At 33.7% G+C, this 21,709-nt stretch overlaps 2 protein-coding genes and 1 pseudogene across 3 annotated transcripts; all 3 read left to right on the forward strand.

Moving 5' to 3' along the window:
* The window catches only part of LOC102749319 (olfactory receptor 6C3-like), a 2,864-nt pseudogene extending 1,092 nt beyond the window's left edge, over positions 1–1,772 (forward strand).
* Positions 1,773–9,355: 7,583 nt separating this feature from the next.
* On the forward strand, positions 9,356–12,287 carry LOC102750492 (olfactory receptor 6C3). Of its 2 annotated transcripts, XM_081819157.1 has the most exons (2): positions 9,356–9,374; positions 11,365–12,287. In XM_081819157.1, the coding sequence occupies exons 1-2, from the start codon at positions 9,356–9,358 to the stop codon at positions 12,285–12,287; spliced, it is 942 nt and encodes a 313-aa protein (XP_081675283.1). The 2 variants fall into 2 exon arrangements, with proteins under 2 accessions (XP_081675283.1, XP_006728794.1); XM_006728731.1 differs by lacking the exon at positions 9,356–9,374 and having other exon boundaries at positions 11,352–12,287.
* Positions 12,288–20,381: 8,094 nt separating this feature from the next.
* LOC102750779 (olfactory receptor 6C1-like) lies at positions 20,382–21,320 on the forward strand. The gene has a single exon (XM_006728732.2). It carries the CDS (start codon positions 20,382–20,384, stop codon positions 21,318–21,320), a length of 939 nt encoding a protein of 312 aa, XP_006728795.1.
* The last annotated feature ends 389 nt before the right edge of the window (positions 21,321–21,709 follow it).

Below are 21,709 nucleotides of genomic sequence, written 5' to 3' on the forward strand. Positions count from 1 at the left end.
TCATTCCTTTTGATGGCTGCATAATATTCCATGGTTTATATATCACATCTTCTTTATCCATTCATCCGTCAATGGACATCTTGGCTCTTTCCATAGTTTGGCTATTGTGGACATTGCTGCTATAAACATCGGGGTGCACGTACCCCTTCGAATCCCTACTTTTCCTAATGATTTCTATGCAATATATTCAACTGAGAAATATAGCACAGGAATTGATGAGAAAAAAATAAGTAATAGAAAATTGAAAGGGACTCAAAATGTAAGAGAAAACTTGTGAATGATTTCTCAATTTCATCCAATCTGAAGTATAATCTGTATGTGAAAGAAGGCAAATAGTTGACAAAGTTAGGGTTTCTATAACCTCTCAACATATACCTCTCCACTGGTAAATCAGGTGTCAGATACATCTGACATATATAACATACCATAGGGATGAAAATGAATCTGTCAAGCCCATAGCATAATTAGCTATCAATAAATAGTAGTGATTATTACTAATATTGGTCTCTATACGTAACCGCAATAATTGTGAATAAGTACAAATTATATTTATAAAGTGGTGAGAACACCTAACTCGAGATCTACCCAGCAATGTTCTTCAATAATATTCATCTTCAACATCTTGAGAAGTTACTCATCTTACAGAACTGAACTTTGTACCAGCTAACAGCAACTCCCCATTGCCCACCTTGCTCCATCCCAAGACAGCCACCATTCTACTCTCCATTTCCATGAGATAGACTTCTTTTAACATCTCACATAAGTGGAATCATGCATTTTTTTGTCTTTCCACTTGTTTCACTTAGGGTAATGTCCTCCAGATTCATCAATGTTGTCTCATATCTTTAAAAGAAATAAAAATGGAAGAGAAAGAAATAAACAACCACATAATGATCAGAGTTTGTCCTGCTGAGCCTTTCTGATGATCCTGACTTCTGATTGTGATTTTACTCTTCCTATTTATCACATACATGTTATGTGGCAATGGAAACCTGATTATCATCACCCTAACTTGGGTGGGCTTTCATCTACAGACACCTACATATTTCTTAGTTAGAACTTCTCTTTATTAGAAATCTCATTTACAATGATATGTAGTCTTTGATTTCTGGGGTTAATTATCACCAGGGATAATATCATTTCCTATAACAGTTGTGCAGCCCAACTTTTCTTTATTTTCATGGGGGTATGAATTTCAAATTCTAATTGCCATGTCCTTTGGTCATTATGTTGCCATTTGCAAGCCCCTTCATTATCCAACCATCATGAACAGGAAACTCCGTAACCTGTTGATGCTATGTGCATTGCTGGGCATGTTTCTGACCATTTTCCCACCCCTTATACTCCTCACCCAGCTAGATTACTGTGTTTCCAATGTCACTGAACACTTTGCATGTGGCTATCTTTCCTTTTTGCAACGGTCTCATTCAGATACATGGCTCCTAGTAGTAATTGGCTTTTTCTTTGTTTTGGTTATTTTGCTATTTACTTTGGCATTGGTGATTTTGCCCTATGTATACATCACATCTCCTAGTCAGAGGAAAAAAAATTTTTTTTCTCTACTTGTTCTACTCACATGGCTGCCATTTCTATTTTCATATATGCTAATTCTTTTACAAAAAAAAATCATTTACAAAAGAAGTAGCTATTCTCAATAATTCTGTTGCCCTCATGCTAAACACTTTTATGTATACCCTAAGGGATCAGAAAGCACACAAACCTTCAAAGATTTGGTCCTTGAAATACTGTTTCATACAAACAAATCAAAATGAATGAATGTTATCATGAAGATTCAATAAAAGAAAATGAAATTTAAACTAATTTGTACTATCTTCCTATATCCATGTCCCAGCTACAAGAAAGGCTGAGCTCATTTGCTAAACACTCTTGATAACATGGATGTGGCTGAGTTGTGTCTTCCTTTAAAACTATCTGTAAGTTCCATGTCTGTGATTTATGATTGTGAATATAAAACCTGTCATTATGGAAGATAAATCATTTTGCTGACTATTCTGATTAATCAAAATGTTCGATCAAAAACACTAATTCCAAAAGATATATGAACCCACATTGTTCACAATAGCTAAGATATGGAAGCAATCCAAGTGTACATTGATAGATGAAAGGATAAAAATGTTGTGAGATACATATATATAATGGAATATTAGTCAGCCATAAAAAAGGATAAAATCCTGCCATTAGAAACAATATGGATTGACCTAGAGGGTGTTTTGCTAAATGAAATAAGTCAGACAGAGAAAGACAGATACCATATGATTTCACTTATATTTGGAATCTCAAAACAAAACAAAGCAATGAATAAACAAACAAAACAGAAACAGATCCATAAATACAGAAAACAAACTGATGGTTGCCAGAAGGAAGGGGTGGGGAGATGGGCAAAATGTGTGAAGGGGAGTGGAATGTACAGACTTTCAATTATGGAATAAATAAATCACATGAATAGAAGGTAAAGCGTAAGGAATATAGTCAATGCTATTGTAATAGCTCTGGATGGTGACAGATGGCAACTGCCCTTGCAGTGAGCACAGCATAATGTATGGACATCTTGAAATGCTACGTTGTACAACTGAAACTAATGTAACACTATGTGTCAACTAAACTTCAGTAAAAAACGTTTTATACTGTAATGACTTAAAGTCAATACTGTTTCAATCAATTTATTTTAAATATCTCTTTGTTCTTATTGATATAAAATTGTTTTTCCTTTTAATAGTTACCTGAATCATGAAATAAATATCTATAGCACCATTGTTTTTGTGTACTATCTGTAGTGTCTGTCCAATTCTTCCCATTCAGTTAATAAACTTGGGTGCATATGTTACCACTTACAAACTATTTGAAGGTCATGTATCCTACGTTTTCTAGATATGAAGTCATGTGTTATGTCTTGTTGTATAAACTCTTCTTATTTTCTGCATTATTTTTTATAAAAATATGTAACATAAAGATTTTAAAGATTTTATTTATTTATTTATTTATTTATTTTAGAGACAGAGAGAGAGGGCGCATGAGGGTGGGGGGAGGAGCAGAGGGAGAGGGACAAGCAGACTCTGCTCTGGGCACGGAGCCTGACACAGGGCTTGATCTCACGACTTTGAGATCATGACCCAAGCCGAAATCAAGAGTTGGCCACTTAACCAACTGAGCCACCCAGGCACCCCAAGGCAGCCACTTACTCTTATGCCACCTAAAAGTTTGATAGGAATTTCATAAATAATAACTCTTATATAGAGAGCATATATTTTGTGTCATATGCAAAACAAGGTATGTTCTATACCATATCATAATTAACCTTAAAGCTATATGACAATTAGACATGATTATCCCTTTTTACCAATGTGTAAATTGATGCTTAGAAATGTTGAATGATTTGCCTAAGGTCTTGAGCTATAACAGCCAATATAATAGCCTAATTTGAAAAACAAAACAAAACAAAGAAAAACTTGTGCTTGCTCTCTTTTATTTATTTATTTTTATATATTTTATTAACATATAATGTATTATTTGTTTCAGGGGTACAGGTCTGTGATTCATCAGTCTTACACAATTCACAGCGCTCACCATAGCACCTACCCTCCCCAATGTCCATCACCCAGCCACCACATCCCTCCCACCTCCCTCCACTCCAGCATCCCTCAGTTTGAGAGTCTCTTACAATTTGTCTCCCTCTCCAGTTTCATGTTGTTTCATTTTCCCCTCCCTTCCCCTATGATCCTCTGTCTTGTTTCTCAAATTCTTCATATCAGTGAGATCATATGATACTTGTCTTTCTCTGATTGACTTATTTCTAGTTCCATCCACGTCATTGAAAATGGCAAGATTTCATTTTTGATGGCTGCTTAATATTCCATTATATATATATGTATATGCATATATATATATGCACACACCACATCTTCTTTATCCATTCATCTGTTGATGGATATCTAGGCTCTTTCCATAGTTTGGCTATCGTGGACATTGCTGTTATAAACATTGGGGTGCAGGTGCCCCTTTGGATCACTACCTTTGTATCTTTGGGGTAAATACCTAGTAGTGCAATTGTTGGGTCATAGGGTAGCTGTATTTCAACTTTTTGAGGAACCTCCATACTGTTTTCCAGAGTGGCTGCACCAGCTTGCATTCCTACCAACAGTGTAGGAGGGTTCCCCTTTCTGAGAATCTTCACCATTTGTCATTTCCTGACTTGTTAATTTTAGCCATTCTGACTGGTGTGAGGTGGTATCTCATTGTGGTTTTGATTTGTATTTCCCTGATGCCGAGTGATGTTGAGCATTTTTTCATGTGTCTATTGGCCATTTGGATGTCTTCTTTGCAGAAATGTCTGTTCATGTCTTCTCTCCCCATTTCTTGATTGGATCATTTGTTCTTTGGGTGTTGAGTTTAATAAGTTCTTTATAGATTTTGGATACTAGCCCTTTATCTGATATGTCAGTTGCAAATATCTTCTCCCATTCTGTCGGTTGTCTTTTGGTTTTGTTGACTGTTTCCTTTGCTGTGCAAAGCTTTTTATCTTGATGAAGTCCCAATAGTTCATTTTCGCCCTTGCTTCCCTTGCCTTTGGCGATGTTTCTAGGAAGAAGTTGCTGCGGCTGAGGTCAAATATATATTTGAAACTCTGTAAGGACTTGCAAATTTTGCATAGCTTTTACTATAATAAGAACAATTTTACTGGTGTTTTTACTCACCTTATCTTATCTGCACATAGTTATATTATTATAGTCTAGTCAAGAAGGGTACTAAATCTTAATATAATACTTGGCATATAAATTAGAACTTTAATCAATCAAAACAAGAAACTCTTCAACTGCCATTGCTGGTAAGCAATAGAGTAAACAGGAAAAACAGTATTATGTGTAATGTACTAACAATATTATGGTACCAAAATTTTCTCACTAGGAGGCAGATTAATAATAATGGAATCAAGGAATGGACTTAGTACAATGTGGTAGATTACCAGTTTTAAAAAATGTCATGGTGTAGAGATGCATTTAGTCAAGATCTACATTAGGAATTAAGATATGAGGTTGCTCATCTCTGTCTGAAAAATAATGTCAAGGAAAACAAACTTCACACTTAGTGTGGTTGTTTCCTTGTTGGAGTTTTTCTTTTCATGTCACACTGGACACTGCCCCCAGGATTTCCTTATGTCGCTGTTTTATATGTTAGTAGTTTATGTATATTCCTATTCTGACAATTTTGATTCACTGAATTAATCCCCTTGAGTGAGTGGCAGAGAGTATAGACATAGTATTAAGTACTTGTACAAGTTAAATCTGTGTAGAAACCATGCCAAAGAATTTTAAAACACTTTCTGATATTTTTCTCTCTTTTATATAGTTGGTTCTTTCTTACTCTCTACAGTTAAATAACTATATTCCCCGTGGGAAAAAAATGGGAAAGATAAGACAAAATGTCAATAATAGAATATATACTTGTTCAATGGCAAAGGAAGGTTATCAGAAATGCTGGCTCCTCTAGATGACAACGATGGAATTTGCTATTTTACTATTCCAGCCATTCTGTGTTTGCGAACCTCTATGAAAAGCAGAATTAAGTTAGGCATATAGAAGGTATTGAAAGTCTCTCAAACCTTATCATTGGTTCATTATTTAGCTCAACTTTTAATCACCTTAAATGGAATGTATTGGGGTTATAATTTGCAACTGTTTATATCAAAAAGTATAAAAATAGGATAGTATTTTTTTTATTATATCAATATAGTCATTTGCAGTTAAAGAGAGAAAGTAACTATGTCTCTATCTGTGTGTTTCCAATAGGCTATGTGGTATTCTGTTTAAGAGAACAGACTTTAATTTCACATTATATTTGACACTTGCTAGCTATATGAATTTATGTAAGGTACATAGCCGCTCTGAGCCTCAGTTCTTCATTTGGGAGCAAAGATAAAGTCTACTAACTCTGTTATAAGAACTAAATGAGAGAAATAAAAAGTCCTTAAATATTACTGAAATAAATAATGATTTTGTTAAACCACAACAACAGTGAACGTCCTTCCCAAAGTTAGGAATTAATTCCAACTAAAAGAAAAGTAAAATAAATAAAACAGCTATTCGTATGGCCAAGTAAGTGCCACATAAATTATAGAGCATGAGGTTTTGACAGTTGATATTCAGCATAAACCCCTACATATATGTGTGTTACTATTTCTGAAAATACTATTAAATGTGATTTGGTGATCTCTTTTTTCCTTGATTTGTTTCTGTATGCAATTGTATGAATTTCAAAAAACTGAATCTGCTTATCTTCGTTGAAATGAAGAAATATAAAAAATTCAGATTGATTCAGGTAAATAGTCATCTAAAATAATTACGAAGAAGAGTAAAAGACAATTCCAAAAAAAACAATTCTTCCAACCACTCAGTGGGATCAACCTTGGAGATTTTGTCTCATGAAAGCAGAGGGAAAGTTTCACACAAGCTCTAGTTAATTTGTCAAGAATGAATAAGCAGTGCCTGAAGTGTATTTCAATGCAATTATGAAATGAGCTAGATGTTGCCCATAACATTAATTAAATTATTTTCCTTTTCTCTAATATATTAAGCATGAGTAACTTTACTAAACATTTTAATAAAGGAAAAAGAAACAGGGTAACATGATCAGAAAAGCAAATTGCTTTGGAGATACTCTCTGAATATATTTTTTAAATGACTTTTAATAAGGTTTAACTAAAGAATAGCTAAATCAGTAAATAAATAAGATTAAAAAACTAGACTTTCAAAATCAATGCATTACTAAGGGAGACTTCCACCCAGCAAAATGATATCTATCATCATTTTAAATTTTTTTAAATTTAAAACACCTGAAATGAAATGGAACAGTCAAAAGGTCCCCTCTCAGATTGTCAAAGGAACAGAGCCTATATACTTTTTTAAATAGAGTCCTTTTTCTAACCTCGAGCATCAATGAAATTTCCAATGACTAGTTTATCAGAAGATCACTGTTAATATTTACTTGATAGTAAAGATTTTAGAAGGGTAGGACATCAACATGTTTTAAAAACAAAAGCCCTGAAGATGTTTTCTGGCTTTCTTATTTAGCCACTGTTCAGTATTATTTTTTAATTTCAATTTTAAATGACTCGGTGAATCTGTCTCAGGAATCCTTAGAAGGCAAGTCAGAATTAATTGTTTGAAAGGAGTGGAAGGAAATGTGTATCTTAGTAGCATAAGCCATTACACTGAACTGGAATAAATATAATTAAATATATATTTAGTTGGTGAGATAACCAAATGAAGCAGAATTATTCTGAGATCTTAAATGCTGTAATTGAATGGTACATCCAAGTGAAGTATAACCTAAGGGCAAAAAGAATAGCTTAAAAATTTTTTAATTGTTCCTAGGTAGGAATATCATGGATGGTATTGCTGTCACTGTTACTCTAATGCTGTTGTATGTGCAGTGTGAGGAAAAGAAGCAAATGAGGATTAATGTTATATTACAATCTTATCTAATTCTATTCATAGTCAGGGCTCTCATCATGAGATAAAGAAAATATAAATGTATAAAAGGTAAAGGGGGTTTCATAAAAATACTGTAGTCCCAAATTTGAATGATACATTGAAATTGCACTCATAGACATTTTACTTGAAAAAAAAAAATATGTGTTTGCTGGTCCTGTCCACTGAAAATACCTAGAAAGGATGATCAAACTCATAGTATTTATCACAGCTAGTGCCCAGTTTCTTACCTTGATTCACCATTTCCTAACCAATGTAAGAAGGCTTCTTTGGAGAAATGACTCAGTCCAGTTCTAATACAGAAAAGTGTAGCATGAGCCTGGAAACCCTTGTCCTACAAGATGGGAAGGAAACAATGAAGAGGAAAAGTGTACAGACCAAGAGAGAAGGGTCTACCCCAGAGCTAAAGCACTCCAAAGAGAGAGTGATGCCAATTTCAATCTCTTTTGAAATATTTATGTCAATCACTAATGTGACCTACAACAAATATATAATTTATAGAGCTATGTATTCCTAAAGATACCAACAAAAATATACTAGAGAACCAACTCTGACTACTGAATAAAAATAAAGTAGGTGTTCATCTGCGCTTTTTCGTATAAACTGTAACAATGAATAAGCAAATGGTAAATGACAGATTAAGAACAGCACGTAATGAATTAAAGGATCCAGCCATTGATCAATAATGGTAGTGAAGAATAAAAATGGAAGACAACTAAACATGTATCTCCTATTGAAAGTTGCAAAAAAATTCCCAAACTTAAATTTTTGCAAAAAAAGTTCCCAAACATAAACGTGGATTAAGCCCTGAATCTAAACAACAATTACAGGAAATCATGGGAATGAGCATGCAGTCAAGTGAGCATTACTGCACACGTGCCCTCCATGAATATGAGAGTTTCTTATTGCCTATTAATTGGGCTTTTAGGGTAAAAACATGACACCATTTCATTCTTGCAATGAAACTGATCTACAAGACTACCATATTATATACTTAAAATTGCTGAGAGGGTAAATCTTAAATGTTCTCACTACAAAAAAGAAAGGGTAAATATATAAGTGATAGATGTGTTAACTAACCCTATCATGGTAATCATTTCACAATACACAAGTGTATAAAATCAATCTGCACTCATACCCCGATGATGTTATATCTCTTCAAATTTACACAATGTTATATGTCAATTATATCTCAATAAAGCTGAAAAAAATATAAATGAAGTGGACAAGGGTATCACTCCCTATAATATAGAGCCACATCAGTGAAAATGTTCCTCTACTGAGTGTTCCTTTACTAGGTTAAATAAACACAGTATATACTGTCATAAATTTGAGTTTCTTCCATTTTTCTCCCCACTCTATTCTAATTCCCCTCTTCCAGTAAGTAATTTCCAAAAAATCTTGCATTCCAATTGTGATTTACTTCTGTATTGGTAACTATGTCATTATCTGATTACACAAACTGACAATTGTATTTTTTATGTTAAATGTATATCTTGTTATTTTATTTAGATATATAACACTTATTTAATATTAACTAGTTATGATATAATATGTATTATTAGTTTATATAATTATATAACAAATTATATAACAAATAACAAATTACATAACAAAAAGCCTTATTTTAACTGATTACATATAATATAATTTTTATTATCAAAATATTTGGGAAACATAATTACATTAAAAAATAATAATAACTCACTATCCAGAATTTCAAATAAACAAAATATTAGTATTTGGTGATATTTCTCATTAGAATATTAAAGATGTGACAAATAAATATAAAGGCCAAGTTGAAAAATAAGATGGGCAAATTGACAATGCAATTAAATATTGCTATTGTAATGAGGGTTAAATTAACGTGTGTATTGGTATTTTTTTTAAAATGTGACCACAATATGTGCTTTGTAATAGTTATTATTTAACTCAGAATTATGAAATAACCTTGCTTCTCAACGCTTCAACACCAACAAAGCTTAAGGGTAAATAAAAAGGATATATTTAGAAAAATTTATATTTCCAGATGATTAAATATAAATTAGATTGTGAGTTTATTTTTATAAGAAAGTAGGTTTCACAATAGTTTTTTATTACTCATAAAATATTAAGGAATTATGATTAATGGAAGTAATCATCTTGTAGAAGTCAACATTTTAGGTCCTCTGTGGGATACAAAGATGAACACAACCATTCTCAAGGGAGATTCACTATAGAGAAGAGTTAAAAGGCTACTGAGAAATGCAAGGATGGCTTCCAGAAATCCCTCATGGTCTATAATATAGCACAGATCGGGCCTGGACTTGGCCTTGTTCCCAGGAGATCAATGAACAACTTTCTTTTGAGGTCAAAACAAGTAGACTTGGAAAATTTCAGCTATAAGCCCAAGCAGAGGAAAGCCATTCTAGTTTAAGAATCTGCACTCATACCCCAATGATGTTATATCCCTCTCAGTCCTCTCTCTAAATAGTGCTTTCTTAAATTTTTAGATCAACATTATTGAATAGGACTATCATATTATTTCCACATTTTTTAAGTTTTCTGGCATTTCATTTTTATTTCCTGAACTGTTTTCCTTTGAGTCATCAAAGGAAACCTAATCTAATCAAATAGAATTTGATTAGAGTGAACTTTGCTGGAGCCTGGCAGAGAAGCGATGATTTGCATTCTATTCTTCACAGCACAAATTTGACTGTTTAAAATATAAACAAGGTAACTGTCATAAATTTAACAATCAAAATCTACAGCACAGGATATCCAGCACAGCTGGGAATTACCTGAATATGTTAGTACAAATAGACGACATTTTCTTGTATGTTTCTGAAATGTCCTTATGGATCACTATTCTCATATAAAAGATAAGTGTGAGGCAGAATTACAGGAGAACCAATTTTTTTTTCATAAAACTAATAGCTCAGAAAGAAGAATGTTCAAATGGAAAATGCACTGGACAACAATCTGGGTGACCCAGCTGCTAATATCTGAGGCAAGTAGCTACTTTCCCAATTTGTGCTTCAGTGTAAAATAAAAAAAAGATGCATGTCCCTTTAAGTTCAAAAATAAAATATTTTTGTATGTACATTTCTAGCAAGTCACAGGAGATATCAAACATTAATGATTTTGATGGAATTACAAGAAAAAACAATAAGCGAGTAAGTGAATATGTTCTCTATTAAAAAAATAATAAGGCTATTAACTCTCTCATACAGTAAATATATACGTAATATACTACTATATAATATGTATATAACATTCTCATACTATTTTAAAACTACGCCCCAAAATATTAATGTATAAAATAAAATTAATAAATAGATAGTAATTTATTTGCTAAGAAAATCATTAATTGATTTCTTATGTCATAAGATGTATAAAAGTTGTTACTTTAGCTGTCTTTCACTTTTACCTTGTGATGGAATTAAAAGCATTCATTTCTGTTTTTAGGTGGTGGTATAACTAGTAAATACTTAACAAAAGAAAGAAAAAGGCACATTTTTTAAATTTTTCAAACATTATGTAATGATTTACATAAGTTGGACAGAGCAAGAAGTACTGACTTTATCATTTCTCAATAATGTGAGTTATTGTATGAAGATTAACAAACTTTTCCTGCTACATTTCAAATAAGAAAACTGGTAAATAAAGCAAAGCTCACAAATATGTACTACAACCAAATGCAAACAAGACGATTAAAGGAAAATAAGATCAGCATGGACTATAGAATATATTTTAGAATTGTATCAATGATGGTGATATTGATCATCATGAATTACACCTTTCATGTCCTCCCTTTAATTCTCTCGCCACCTAAATACCTTTAAAAGAAGAAAAGGAGAGAGAGAAATGAACCACACAGCGATCACAAAGTTTGTCCTGCTAGGCCTTTCTGATGATCCTGATCTTCAGATTGTGATTTTCCTCTTCTTATTTATCACATACTTATTAAGTGTCACTGGAAACCTGACGATCATCATCCTAACCTTGGTGGACCCTCATCTACAGACACCAATGTATTTCTTCCTCCGAAACTTCTCTTTCTTAGAAATCTCATTTACAACTGTGTGTATTCCTAGATTTCTGGGGGCAATTATCACCAGGGATAAGACTATTGCCTATAACAACTGTGCAGCCCAACTCTTTTTCCTTATTTTCCTGGGGGTGACAGAATTTTACATTCTAACTGCCATGTCTTATGACCGCTACGTTGCCATCTGCAAGCCCCTTCATTACACCACCATCATGAACAGGAAGCTCTGCACCCTGCTTGTGCTCTGCGCGTGGCTGGGTGGGTTCCTGACCATTTTCCCACCCCTTATGCTTCTGCTCCAGCTGGATTACTGTGCTTCCAATGTCATCGATCACTTTGCATGTGACTATTTTCCCCTTCTACAACTGTCGTGTTCAGATACATGGCTCCTAGAAGTAATTGGCTTTTACTTTGCTTTGGTTGCTTTGCTATTCACTTTGGCATTGGTGATTTTATCTTATCTATATATTATCAGAACGATTTTGAGAATCCCATCTGCCTGTCAGAGAAAAAAGGCTTTCTCCACATGTTCCTCTCATATGATTGTCATTTCCATTTCTTATGGAAGCTGTATATTTATGTATGCTAATCCCTCTGCAAAAGAAAGGGCATCATTGACAAAAGGAGTAGCTATTCTCAATACCTCTGTTGCCCCCATGCTCAACCCCTTCATTTACACTCTGAGAAACCAGCAAGTAAAACAAGCCTTCAAAGATGTGGTCCATAAAGTAGTATTTTCTTCAAGTAAATGAAATATTTCTTCTGGGCGGGGGGATGAAGGACACTGTAAAGAGTAACTAGGTAAAATCCTGAAATTCCTAAATATCTGTATCGGTATGCTTCTTCTTATAGTCTCTTATATGCCACATTATAGTTAATTAAATATTTTCCCTGCTCATTTCTTCCAATTCTATACCCAAGTTTCTCCAATGTATTGTTAATTGACTTATTTTAAAATGTGGTAAACTTTATTTCTCCTACAAAATTTTGTGGGAATGAAATGTATTTCTATAAGACATACTCTATAGCACAATGTGGAAAATACTTTTAATTCTGATAATAAATTCCCTAAAAGGTACATATAGTTTCAAAATTAGTGTGTGATTTCTTGTGTGTTTTCAAAAGGCTCATTGGTGACCTCTTAATATTTTAAAAATCTACACTTCCTATATTATTGTATATTAAATTCAGTTCTTAGAAATAATAAGCAGTTGCGATTTGCACTTTAAATGTAGAGCTTTATATTTTGTGAAATTTAGTGCATATTACAAGGTAAATATTGATCATGATACTGAGTACTATTTATAGAATTTCCATGTTCTCTATCATTTTTTTAAAAAATATTTATATTTGGGGTGCCTGGGTGACTCAGTCAGTTAAGCGTCTGCCTTCGGTTCAGGTCATGATCCCAGGCCCTGGGATCAAGTCCCACATCGGGGTCCCTGCTCAGCAGAGAGCCTGCTTATCCCTCTCCCTCTGACTACCGCTCTGCCTACTTGTGCTCTCTCTCTGTCAGTCTCTCTGTCAAATAAATAAATCTTTAAAAAATATGTTTATACTTGTTAAAGATTTGAAACAAATACAATAAAACTAAAACACATGCCACTTGCCTGATTCATTGAGCATCTTATTACAGTTATTTTGAATAATTTGTCAGATGTGCCTATATTTCTCTAGACTGCTAAGAAGGATTTTGTTTCTTGATTGGAGCATTTGTCTCTGTTTCTTCATGTTCCTTGTACCTTTTGCTGATAGGTACACATTTGAAAAACAACCGTCTCTCACAGTCTTGTAAACCTGGGTTTGTGCAGAGGAAGACCATCACCCTTCAGTCCAGCTTCAGTCCACAAAATTTTGGGGGCCTCTCAAACCTTTTCCAAGGATGTGTCTTCTCAGACTTCCATGGGGATATTCCCACTTAGAAGATTTTGCCCATTTTCTTATTTTGATGGAGTTTGTAATCTCTTGCTCGCTCTGTTTCTGTCTGTGTTAACTCAGGTCCTTGAGGTAACATCTTGCCATCCAGATCCTTTTTGTTCTCAGCAGCCTACAATCTAGACCTAGAATATGTCAAGTGCCTTAAGATAACAAACAAATGTTTTTATTTTACCTTCACTATTCCTTCTGTAATGCTCTTCGTTACTTTATGTAGATCTGACTTTGTGAACTATATTATTTTCCTTCTTTTTAAAGCATTTCTTTTAACAATTCCTTCAAGCCTTGATACTGACAACACATATATTTAATTTCTGTTTGTCCAAAGAATTCTTTGTTTTTTTATTTATTGTCAACTCTCTGCTTATCTTTCCCTTCTGTTCTTGCATTCCATCTACTTTATCCACTACAGCCCTTATCATATTAATCATAGTTGTTTCAAATTTCCAGTCTTATCATTCTAACACCTCTGCCATGTCTGGTTCTAAATCATTCTCTGCCTCTTCAAAAAAAATGTTTTGCCTTTGTTTTGCTTATACTGTTTTCTTGACACCCAGATAGGATGCACTGGGTAAAAAGAACCAGAGCAAGTAGACCTTTAGAAATGTGATGGTCAGGCATAGGGAGAGGGAAGCTTTCTACAGTCCTATGGTTAAGGCTCAGTCTCTTAGTGAGCCGAGGCCTCTGGGCTGTGAACTTCATGTATGTTTCTCAGTTTTTTCTCCCCACTTAAGTAGAAGGAAGGTTAGAGTGGGCTGGAGTTGGGTATTTCCCTTCTCCCACATGGAAGGCTAGAGGATAGTCTAGCTGGGTATTGCCTTGTCCGGGGTCAGTTAAGCTCTATAGTGTCCCAGCAGGTTAGGCTCTGGTCAGCTATATTTCTGTGAGGGCTGGCTCTCTTAAGAACACAGCACTCTCATGGATTTCAAAATGGTCCCTTTCCTCTTCCCCTGAAGCACTAGGTGATTTTTCTGACATTGCCCATCTGAATCTGGTTGAGCTCTTGGAAGTAAATCTCACAATATGGTGGAGGTCTCATATATCTTGGTCCCCCCAGAGCTTTTAATTCTGTGAGTTTCCTCACTGAGCCTCCACAAATAGTCAGTTATACTTCAGGTTTTCCTACTCTAGCACTGAACCCTATGGCAGTTTCTGCTCATGAGCCTCTGCTCCCTGAAACCTTCACTTCTTGGGTTTATCTGTCTGATTTTCAGTCTTGAGGGCAGTGATTTGCCTGCTCTAAGGATCTAAAACAGTTGATTTTTCAGGCTGTTCATCTTTTTTCTTATTGTTAGACCCAAGTGGTGACTTGCGACTTCTTATATGAAGAACTGCAAACTGAAGGTGTCATATGTCTTAGAACACATTATTTTTCTGTTTAATCTCACATTTCTATATGTTCGTTGCATTAATATTGATCTGTCTCAAGCTACTCCTTCTTACAGAAACAGAGAGTTCCACATATTATGTTTTAATTTGTTAAAAATTTGCATTGTTAAACCCATTTTAGGAATGAAGAAAGAAAGGCCTTTAACAATTTTCTAATCTGACAACGTGAATAGATAACAAAGCTTGAATTTGAACCTATCTCTCTTGGATCTAAAACTCCATTAAAAAAAATCCTTGCGGTATACTGCCTCCCATTGATATTCTTGTATATTATAGGCACTTATGTATCAAACTAAAAATATTTTTTGGATGTTTTAAAGCCCTGAAAGAAACAAACTTATGCATATATGAAAATTTTAATAGAAATTAAAGATATCTGTTAAAATATCTCTTTTTATAGATATGCTGGTTATACTGATTAGCTGTGATATGAACAATTAGATCATCACCCTCAAATTACTTTGATCACATAATTTATTAAATGCTGTGGTTGAATCAGAATAATTTAGAATATTTAACAAACAAGGAATCACCATTTTGGGGCAGCTTTTGGTGAATATGTGACTTAACAGAAAAGTCAGAAAAAGTTGAAAGTACACTTTTGTATAATTTCATATTCGAAAAATGACTAAAAAATAATGGATCAATAGTCTATATTACTTGATATAATGGAGTAAATTTGCTGATTAAAAAATGGCTTGGTGTACTAAAAAAAGTTCTGAACTGAGAGACAGGTTACTTTATTTATAACTTTCAGCAAATTTTCTCTCATTTGCTTGACCTTGATTTTTTGTAATCGTGTAGCAATGGAAATCTTATCTATTTTGATTCCATTTTATCCACAGTCTTTGTATACTAGTTAAAGATAGCAGATCCTCGAAAGATACTTGTTGAAGGAAAAAAATAGTGATTGATTCAACAGACTGCTTTTTTTGTCATTTCTGAAATGAAACAGAAAGAAATCAGAATTGTAAAATCCTGCCAAGTTCCTAGAATTTATGTTTCCATTCATTATGGGGTTAAACCTAGCACATCTTTCAAATGGAAAGGGGACTTTCTGGGTAGTAGATGCTTCTCCAGAATTAACACCATTAGTATGACAGGAGAATGACTTCAAGTGATTCTTGGAAAAGATTGAATAGTTCAATGAATATTTAATCCATAGTTTTTCTTGCCTTTCAATGGGAAATCACTGAGCACTGAACTCTATCCCATTCTTTTTATTGTTCTATATTCAGTGTTTTTGAATAATGTATTTGATACCTACCAGCTTGGAGAGCCACTTTTATGGAGACATTTTAGTATATGATAAAAATGTAATGTTTTCATATAAGATTAAGTTGTCCCAGTATTTTATTCAGCAAAAGAGGAAGTGGGAGCCTCTATTCTTGAGAGAAATCCTGACAGGAAATTCAGGAAACCTCTCCCAAAAACTTTGCATATTTAGTTATTTTCTCATTTAGATCATATGCAAAATATTCCATATGCTTTTGGCTTACTTCTTATGCCCTTTCTATCTCTTTGGGCATTATCCCAAAAGTTTCTCATTCCAATATTGGTGCAACTGTGGATAACATTTATAATCCTTAGTGTATTTTCCTCAAGGCCCTTGTTGGTACATTTGATTCACTGGAGTATTTGCTGTGAGACATGGGGATGTATGGTAAATAAAACATATGCTTTATGCAGGGGAAAATCTATATAGAATCTTTGTCCTGAAAGGCCCAAAGTAACTCCAAATCTAACTTCTCTTCACTATTTTGGCTCCCATAGCTGCAAAGGAAAATGTGTAAAAGAATATTAGCTACAGAAATAAAGTAACTGCAATGTATTGGGAAAGACTGATTTTAAAAATACTGAATCTCTTCACCTAAAACTGAAATAGTTGTCAATTTGCTTTTTTTTATCATCTCAACCAGCTGATGCAGTCATTTGTGTGACAAATAGAGGTAAGATTGTAAAGTTGAAGCCAATGAAAAATCTTAGCACTCATTAATGCTTAACTCAACTTTTCATCGGAATACATAGAATAATCTGGGTTTGTTATGTTATCTGTATTTATCAAGGATTATGAAAAATGAGCATGTTACATTTCCTGTTTGTCATAATAATTTATTCCTCTATTAATTTTCAGAAAATTATTGTCTCTGAATTTGATCTTCCTCATTGAATACAGGTTTAATAAGTAGTACATGCTCTGGTTTCAGGCAGAAAGAGTTAGGAATTCCAATTCTACTATGAACTAACTTATGATGTCTGATCTAGTTTATGATAATATCTTTCATTGTCAGTTTCTTCATATTAACATAGATAACTCATACCGAGTAAATGAGATAAGTGCGTACAGTCTTTCTTTGTCTCTTAAGTGAGTACCCTCAAAAATGGTTTTTGGTGCTTAAAGTGGGGCTGTATTCCTCAAACGTGTTCATTGATTTTATTTGGGGGAAAATAAAGATAATAAAAACCACTGTCTGGCAGTACATTTTATACAAATTTTGTATAATTTAATTTTACTTTTTTTTTAATTAACACTCATGATTATTCCATGAAATATTATTCCCATTTTTTAAATGAAAGAAAAGCTAAAATTCAGAGACATTAAGTAACTTGTCCAAAGTCACAATACTATAATGTGACTGAGTTCATTTTTAATCCATTTCTCTTTGAAAGCAAAGCCCACAAGTTGCCCCAATATCATTCATTATAAATAAATATTAAGTCCTGATGTCATATGTTTTTTAAGAATTCCTTTCCTTTTTAAGTTAAAAATTATCCTCAAATATAGATACCTAGTTTACAAACTGAGATAATCAGGATATAAGTAGAATATTTCTATGAAAACCTACAGATTTTGAGAGTAATTTACATGATTACTGCTTTTCCTTCATTATTCCTATTCTTACTGGTTGGTGCTTTGATCTGACTTGGAATTCAAACTCCCCCTTTTTATTAGGAAAAAAACAAGGTAATTTTTTTTTCCAGGGATTCAGGGAAACAAGATTCTGAACCAATTTTAGAAACACTCTGAGGCATTACTAAAGTAATAATCTGAAAAAAAAACCTAAATTGGTTCTTCATGAGATTTTTTTGTATTCAGTCACCATGAAGTTCTTGCATGACATTAGTTGTCAACAAACATAGCCAGGAATGGAGTGAATCATTCCAGAAAAAAAATTAGTGGCTCTTACAAAACCGAACTGTTACTCAAAATATCACATTAAACCAATATTCTGTTCTCTTCTTTGACAAATTAGCCTAACATATAAACCTAGAAACCAAGAAAAAGAGTGTCAAGTGAGAGAGAAAGATAGAGAATTGGAAAACTGTGTACTAATTTATGGGTGCAAATTTCCTCGAATATATGTGTTCTTTAAGGAGTTTTAACTTAAGAAGAGAGAATTTAGCACACAGAATTAAAGAATTCTCTCTCTTTAAATTAAGAAGAGAGAATGCAGAATGATAATGTTAGTTTCCAATTATATTGTTGAACCATGGGGCTTTTTACTACTTCTTCTAATTATTACAAAAATAAGGAAAACAATCTCTTCATCTTTAGTAGGCCTCTAAAAATTGTTGTTTCTTTAAATTAGACAATCTGGGGAATGATATTGTTCTTTTTTCAAAATTCATATGGAATGGCAGAAGTGTCCTAAAAATCATTTCCAGTTATTTTATTTAACACAATAGTAAGTACCTCTTTATAGAATATGTTAATTTTTACTTTCAATGAATGACACATGTGATTCAACAATTAGATATCCATGACAGAGTAGAATTCATTGAAAAGAAAGGGACAAATGGGACTACAAAGCTTGTGAACATAAGTTACGTGTGACTAGGTAAAAGAAAAGTGGATAGGTAGTTAGGAAGGAAAGCTTGAAATGATGTTTTAGAGTCTTGGATATATTTTTCATCACTCTACCAAAAACATCACAGAAATAATTTACAGATCAAAGAGGGTACACACAGTGTTAATTATAGAGGATTGTTCATTGAGAACAATGACTTTTATGATTGAAATATCCATCATACACTTGAATTGCCATAAGTTTGTTTACAAACTATGTCATTATGATGTCTGTTTCTCTTGTAAGTGCTCTTCAGCCAGTTTCCTCCAGTCCCTGAGAAATAGCAAAAGAAATGTTCATTTCTTGTGACTCTCACATGCTTTCCCAGTAGGCACTATCCATCTCAGCTGGAATTTGCCTTAAATAATCAACAGCAATATTTTTTGCTAAACAGTGAAGTGAAAAGAGAACTCAGGCAAGTAAGGGGGAAAAAGAGCAAGAAATTTCACAGTATTATGATGCATTATATACCAATAATCAACAATTCTACATCTTGAAACTAAATATCCTATTGCAAAACTTCTCTCATGATACTAAATTGAACACTTTACTATTTAATGAGAATGCACAGAATGAGGGATATGATAATGGACTGGTTTGATTTATTGAGGAAAATTCAGCTTCACTTTAAAATACATTATATTATTATTGTTATTATTATTCAGGAAAAAATATAAAGGGATTTCATGTACTGTTTCATCATATACTCCAAGGTGTTGACAAAATAAAGCTTCTATAACTGAATGCTCATGTAGATAAAAGGAAAAATATAAAACTATAATATGGGATTGAAAGCAGAATTCATATATAAAGAGTAATACTAACAACATTTAGATAGAAGAAACTCTGAAGGAAAAAATGTTCGGTAAAATAATTTTAGATATAAATACATTGGTTTCCTTAGCCCATGAATATGTAGATGCAGTCTACTAAATTTCTACCCTGCCTTCTCTCAACTCTGTACTCTTTAAAGTCTGAGGACATTGTGTCGAAGAATTCATTAACTGTGGCTTCAGGTGAGGCATAGGAGGTTGGAAAAGAAGAGTGTGAACCAGAGAGAAAACTTGGGAATTTTATCATAATGTTGAAAATTGAATTTCAGTGACTCAAATTTTGGTCACATCCCCATTTGAGTGACCTTTCTCCAAACACATCGTCTTTTCTATGTTATACTACTAAGTAATAATACAGGGAATTATGTGACAGAAATGAGGAAATGAGACCATTTCTAGTTGGAAGAAGGACAAAGATTTTCCCAATGGGAAGGGAACCCTTCAGGGAATTACTCTTAAGAGTCAACAGGCAGCATTTCTATTCCAGTTATCAAACATTCAGAAAAACCTAGGTTAAAATTCCTGTTCTTCTCATTGAGGGTACGTAATGTGGATAAGATTTTTAAAAATATTTTTAGATTCAGTTCCCAAAATGAGAAATAAGGATTTTATGAAGAAACATTCTATGTAAAACACAGAGTGTAGCACATGGTAAAAACTTACTTTAAACATGTTACCTACTTTTATTAAGTTGTCTTAAAGATCTCACAAATTAATTATATTAAATTAAATTAAATTAGTTTACTTCCAGAGATAAATTCCAGCACTACCCATATGTAATCCCCTTTCTCTAATCCTTCCATTTGTGTTTTCTCCTCTAGTTTACACAAGAGAAAAAAAAATGAGAAACTACACAGAAATAACAGAGTTTATCCTCCTGGGATTATCAGATGACCCACAGCTTCAGGGGGTGATCTTTGTTTTTCTGCTCATCACCTACATGCTCAGCATCACTGGGAATCTGACCATTATCACCCTTACCCTGCTGGATTCCCACCTCCAGACTCCCATGTATTTCTTCCTCAGAAACTTCTCCTTGCTAGAGGTTTCATTCACGACTGTCAGCATACCCAAGTTCCTGGGCACCTTGATTACAGGAGATAAAATCATTTCCTTTAATGACTGCATGGCTCAGTTCTTTTTTTTCATCCTCTTGGGAGTCACTGAATTTTGCCTTCTCGCCACCATGTCCTATGACCGTTACATTGCCATCTGCAAACCTCTGCATTACATGACCATCATGAATCCCAGAGTCTGCATACTCCTTGTCCTTGCTTCTTGGTTGGCTTCATTCTTAATCATATTCCCATTACTCATGCTGTTCATACAGCTTGATTACTGTAAGTCCAATGTTATAGACCATTTCACCTGTGATTATTTTCCCCTGCTGCAACTTTCTTGCTCAGACACAAAATTCCTAGAGATAGTGGGCTTTTCCTGTGCTGTGTTTACTTTAATGTTCACTTTGGCATTAATAATCCTGTCCTACATATATATCATCAGAACAATTTTGAGGATTCCTTCTGCTAGTCGGAGGACAAAGGCCTTTTCCACCTGTTCATCCCACATGATTGTCATCTCCATCTCCTATGGCAGCTGCATTTTCATGTACATTAATCCAGCAGCAAAAGACAGAGTGTCTCTGAGCAAGGGAGTTGCTGTGCTAAACACCTCAGTAGCCCCCATGCTGAACCCCTTTATTTACAGCCTAAGGAACCAGCAAGTCAAGCGAGCCTTCATGGACAGGGCAAGGAAGATTGTATTTTTCTCAAACAAATGAAAAAATAAAAGTGTTGTCATAAATTAGAGGCATAATGAAGAACAAGTAAACAAAAACCAGGGCCCCTCGAAAGTCTATGAATATCCACATAGTCTCACTAGAGTTTTATTTCATTGCTTATATTTCTATTGCCAGCAGTATACTGAGGATATTTGAATATATATATATTTTTTCCATTTAAATTCCAATCCCTTTCTCATGCATTTCCCTTCCTTTAGCTAGTCTTTCCACTCTGTAACTATGAGACTGACCTCATTTCCTTCTTTTAAATATTTTTAAATTCCAATTTTTCCACAATGATTCTTATAAAATTAAGAGACAGAAAAAGACAGAACAAAAGCATAAGAGAGAAACTGTTTTCTGACTTCATCAGGAAACACACTTTCTAG

This window comes from Leptonychotes weddellii, chromosome 5 (assembly GCF_054177405.1).
Source record: "Leptonychotes weddellii isolate Sample4059 chromosome 5, ASM5417740v2, whole genome shotgun sequence".
In the NCBI taxonomy this organism is placed as follows: Eukaryota; Metazoa; Chordata; class Mammalia; order Carnivora; family Phocidae; genus Leptonychotes; species Leptonychotes weddellii.

Excerpts from the sequence above, each read along its gene's own strand:
- LOC102750779 (XM_006728732.2), top strand. The coding sequence starts at position 20,382 with ATGAGAAACTACACAGAAATAACAGAGTTTATCCTCCTGGGATTATCA.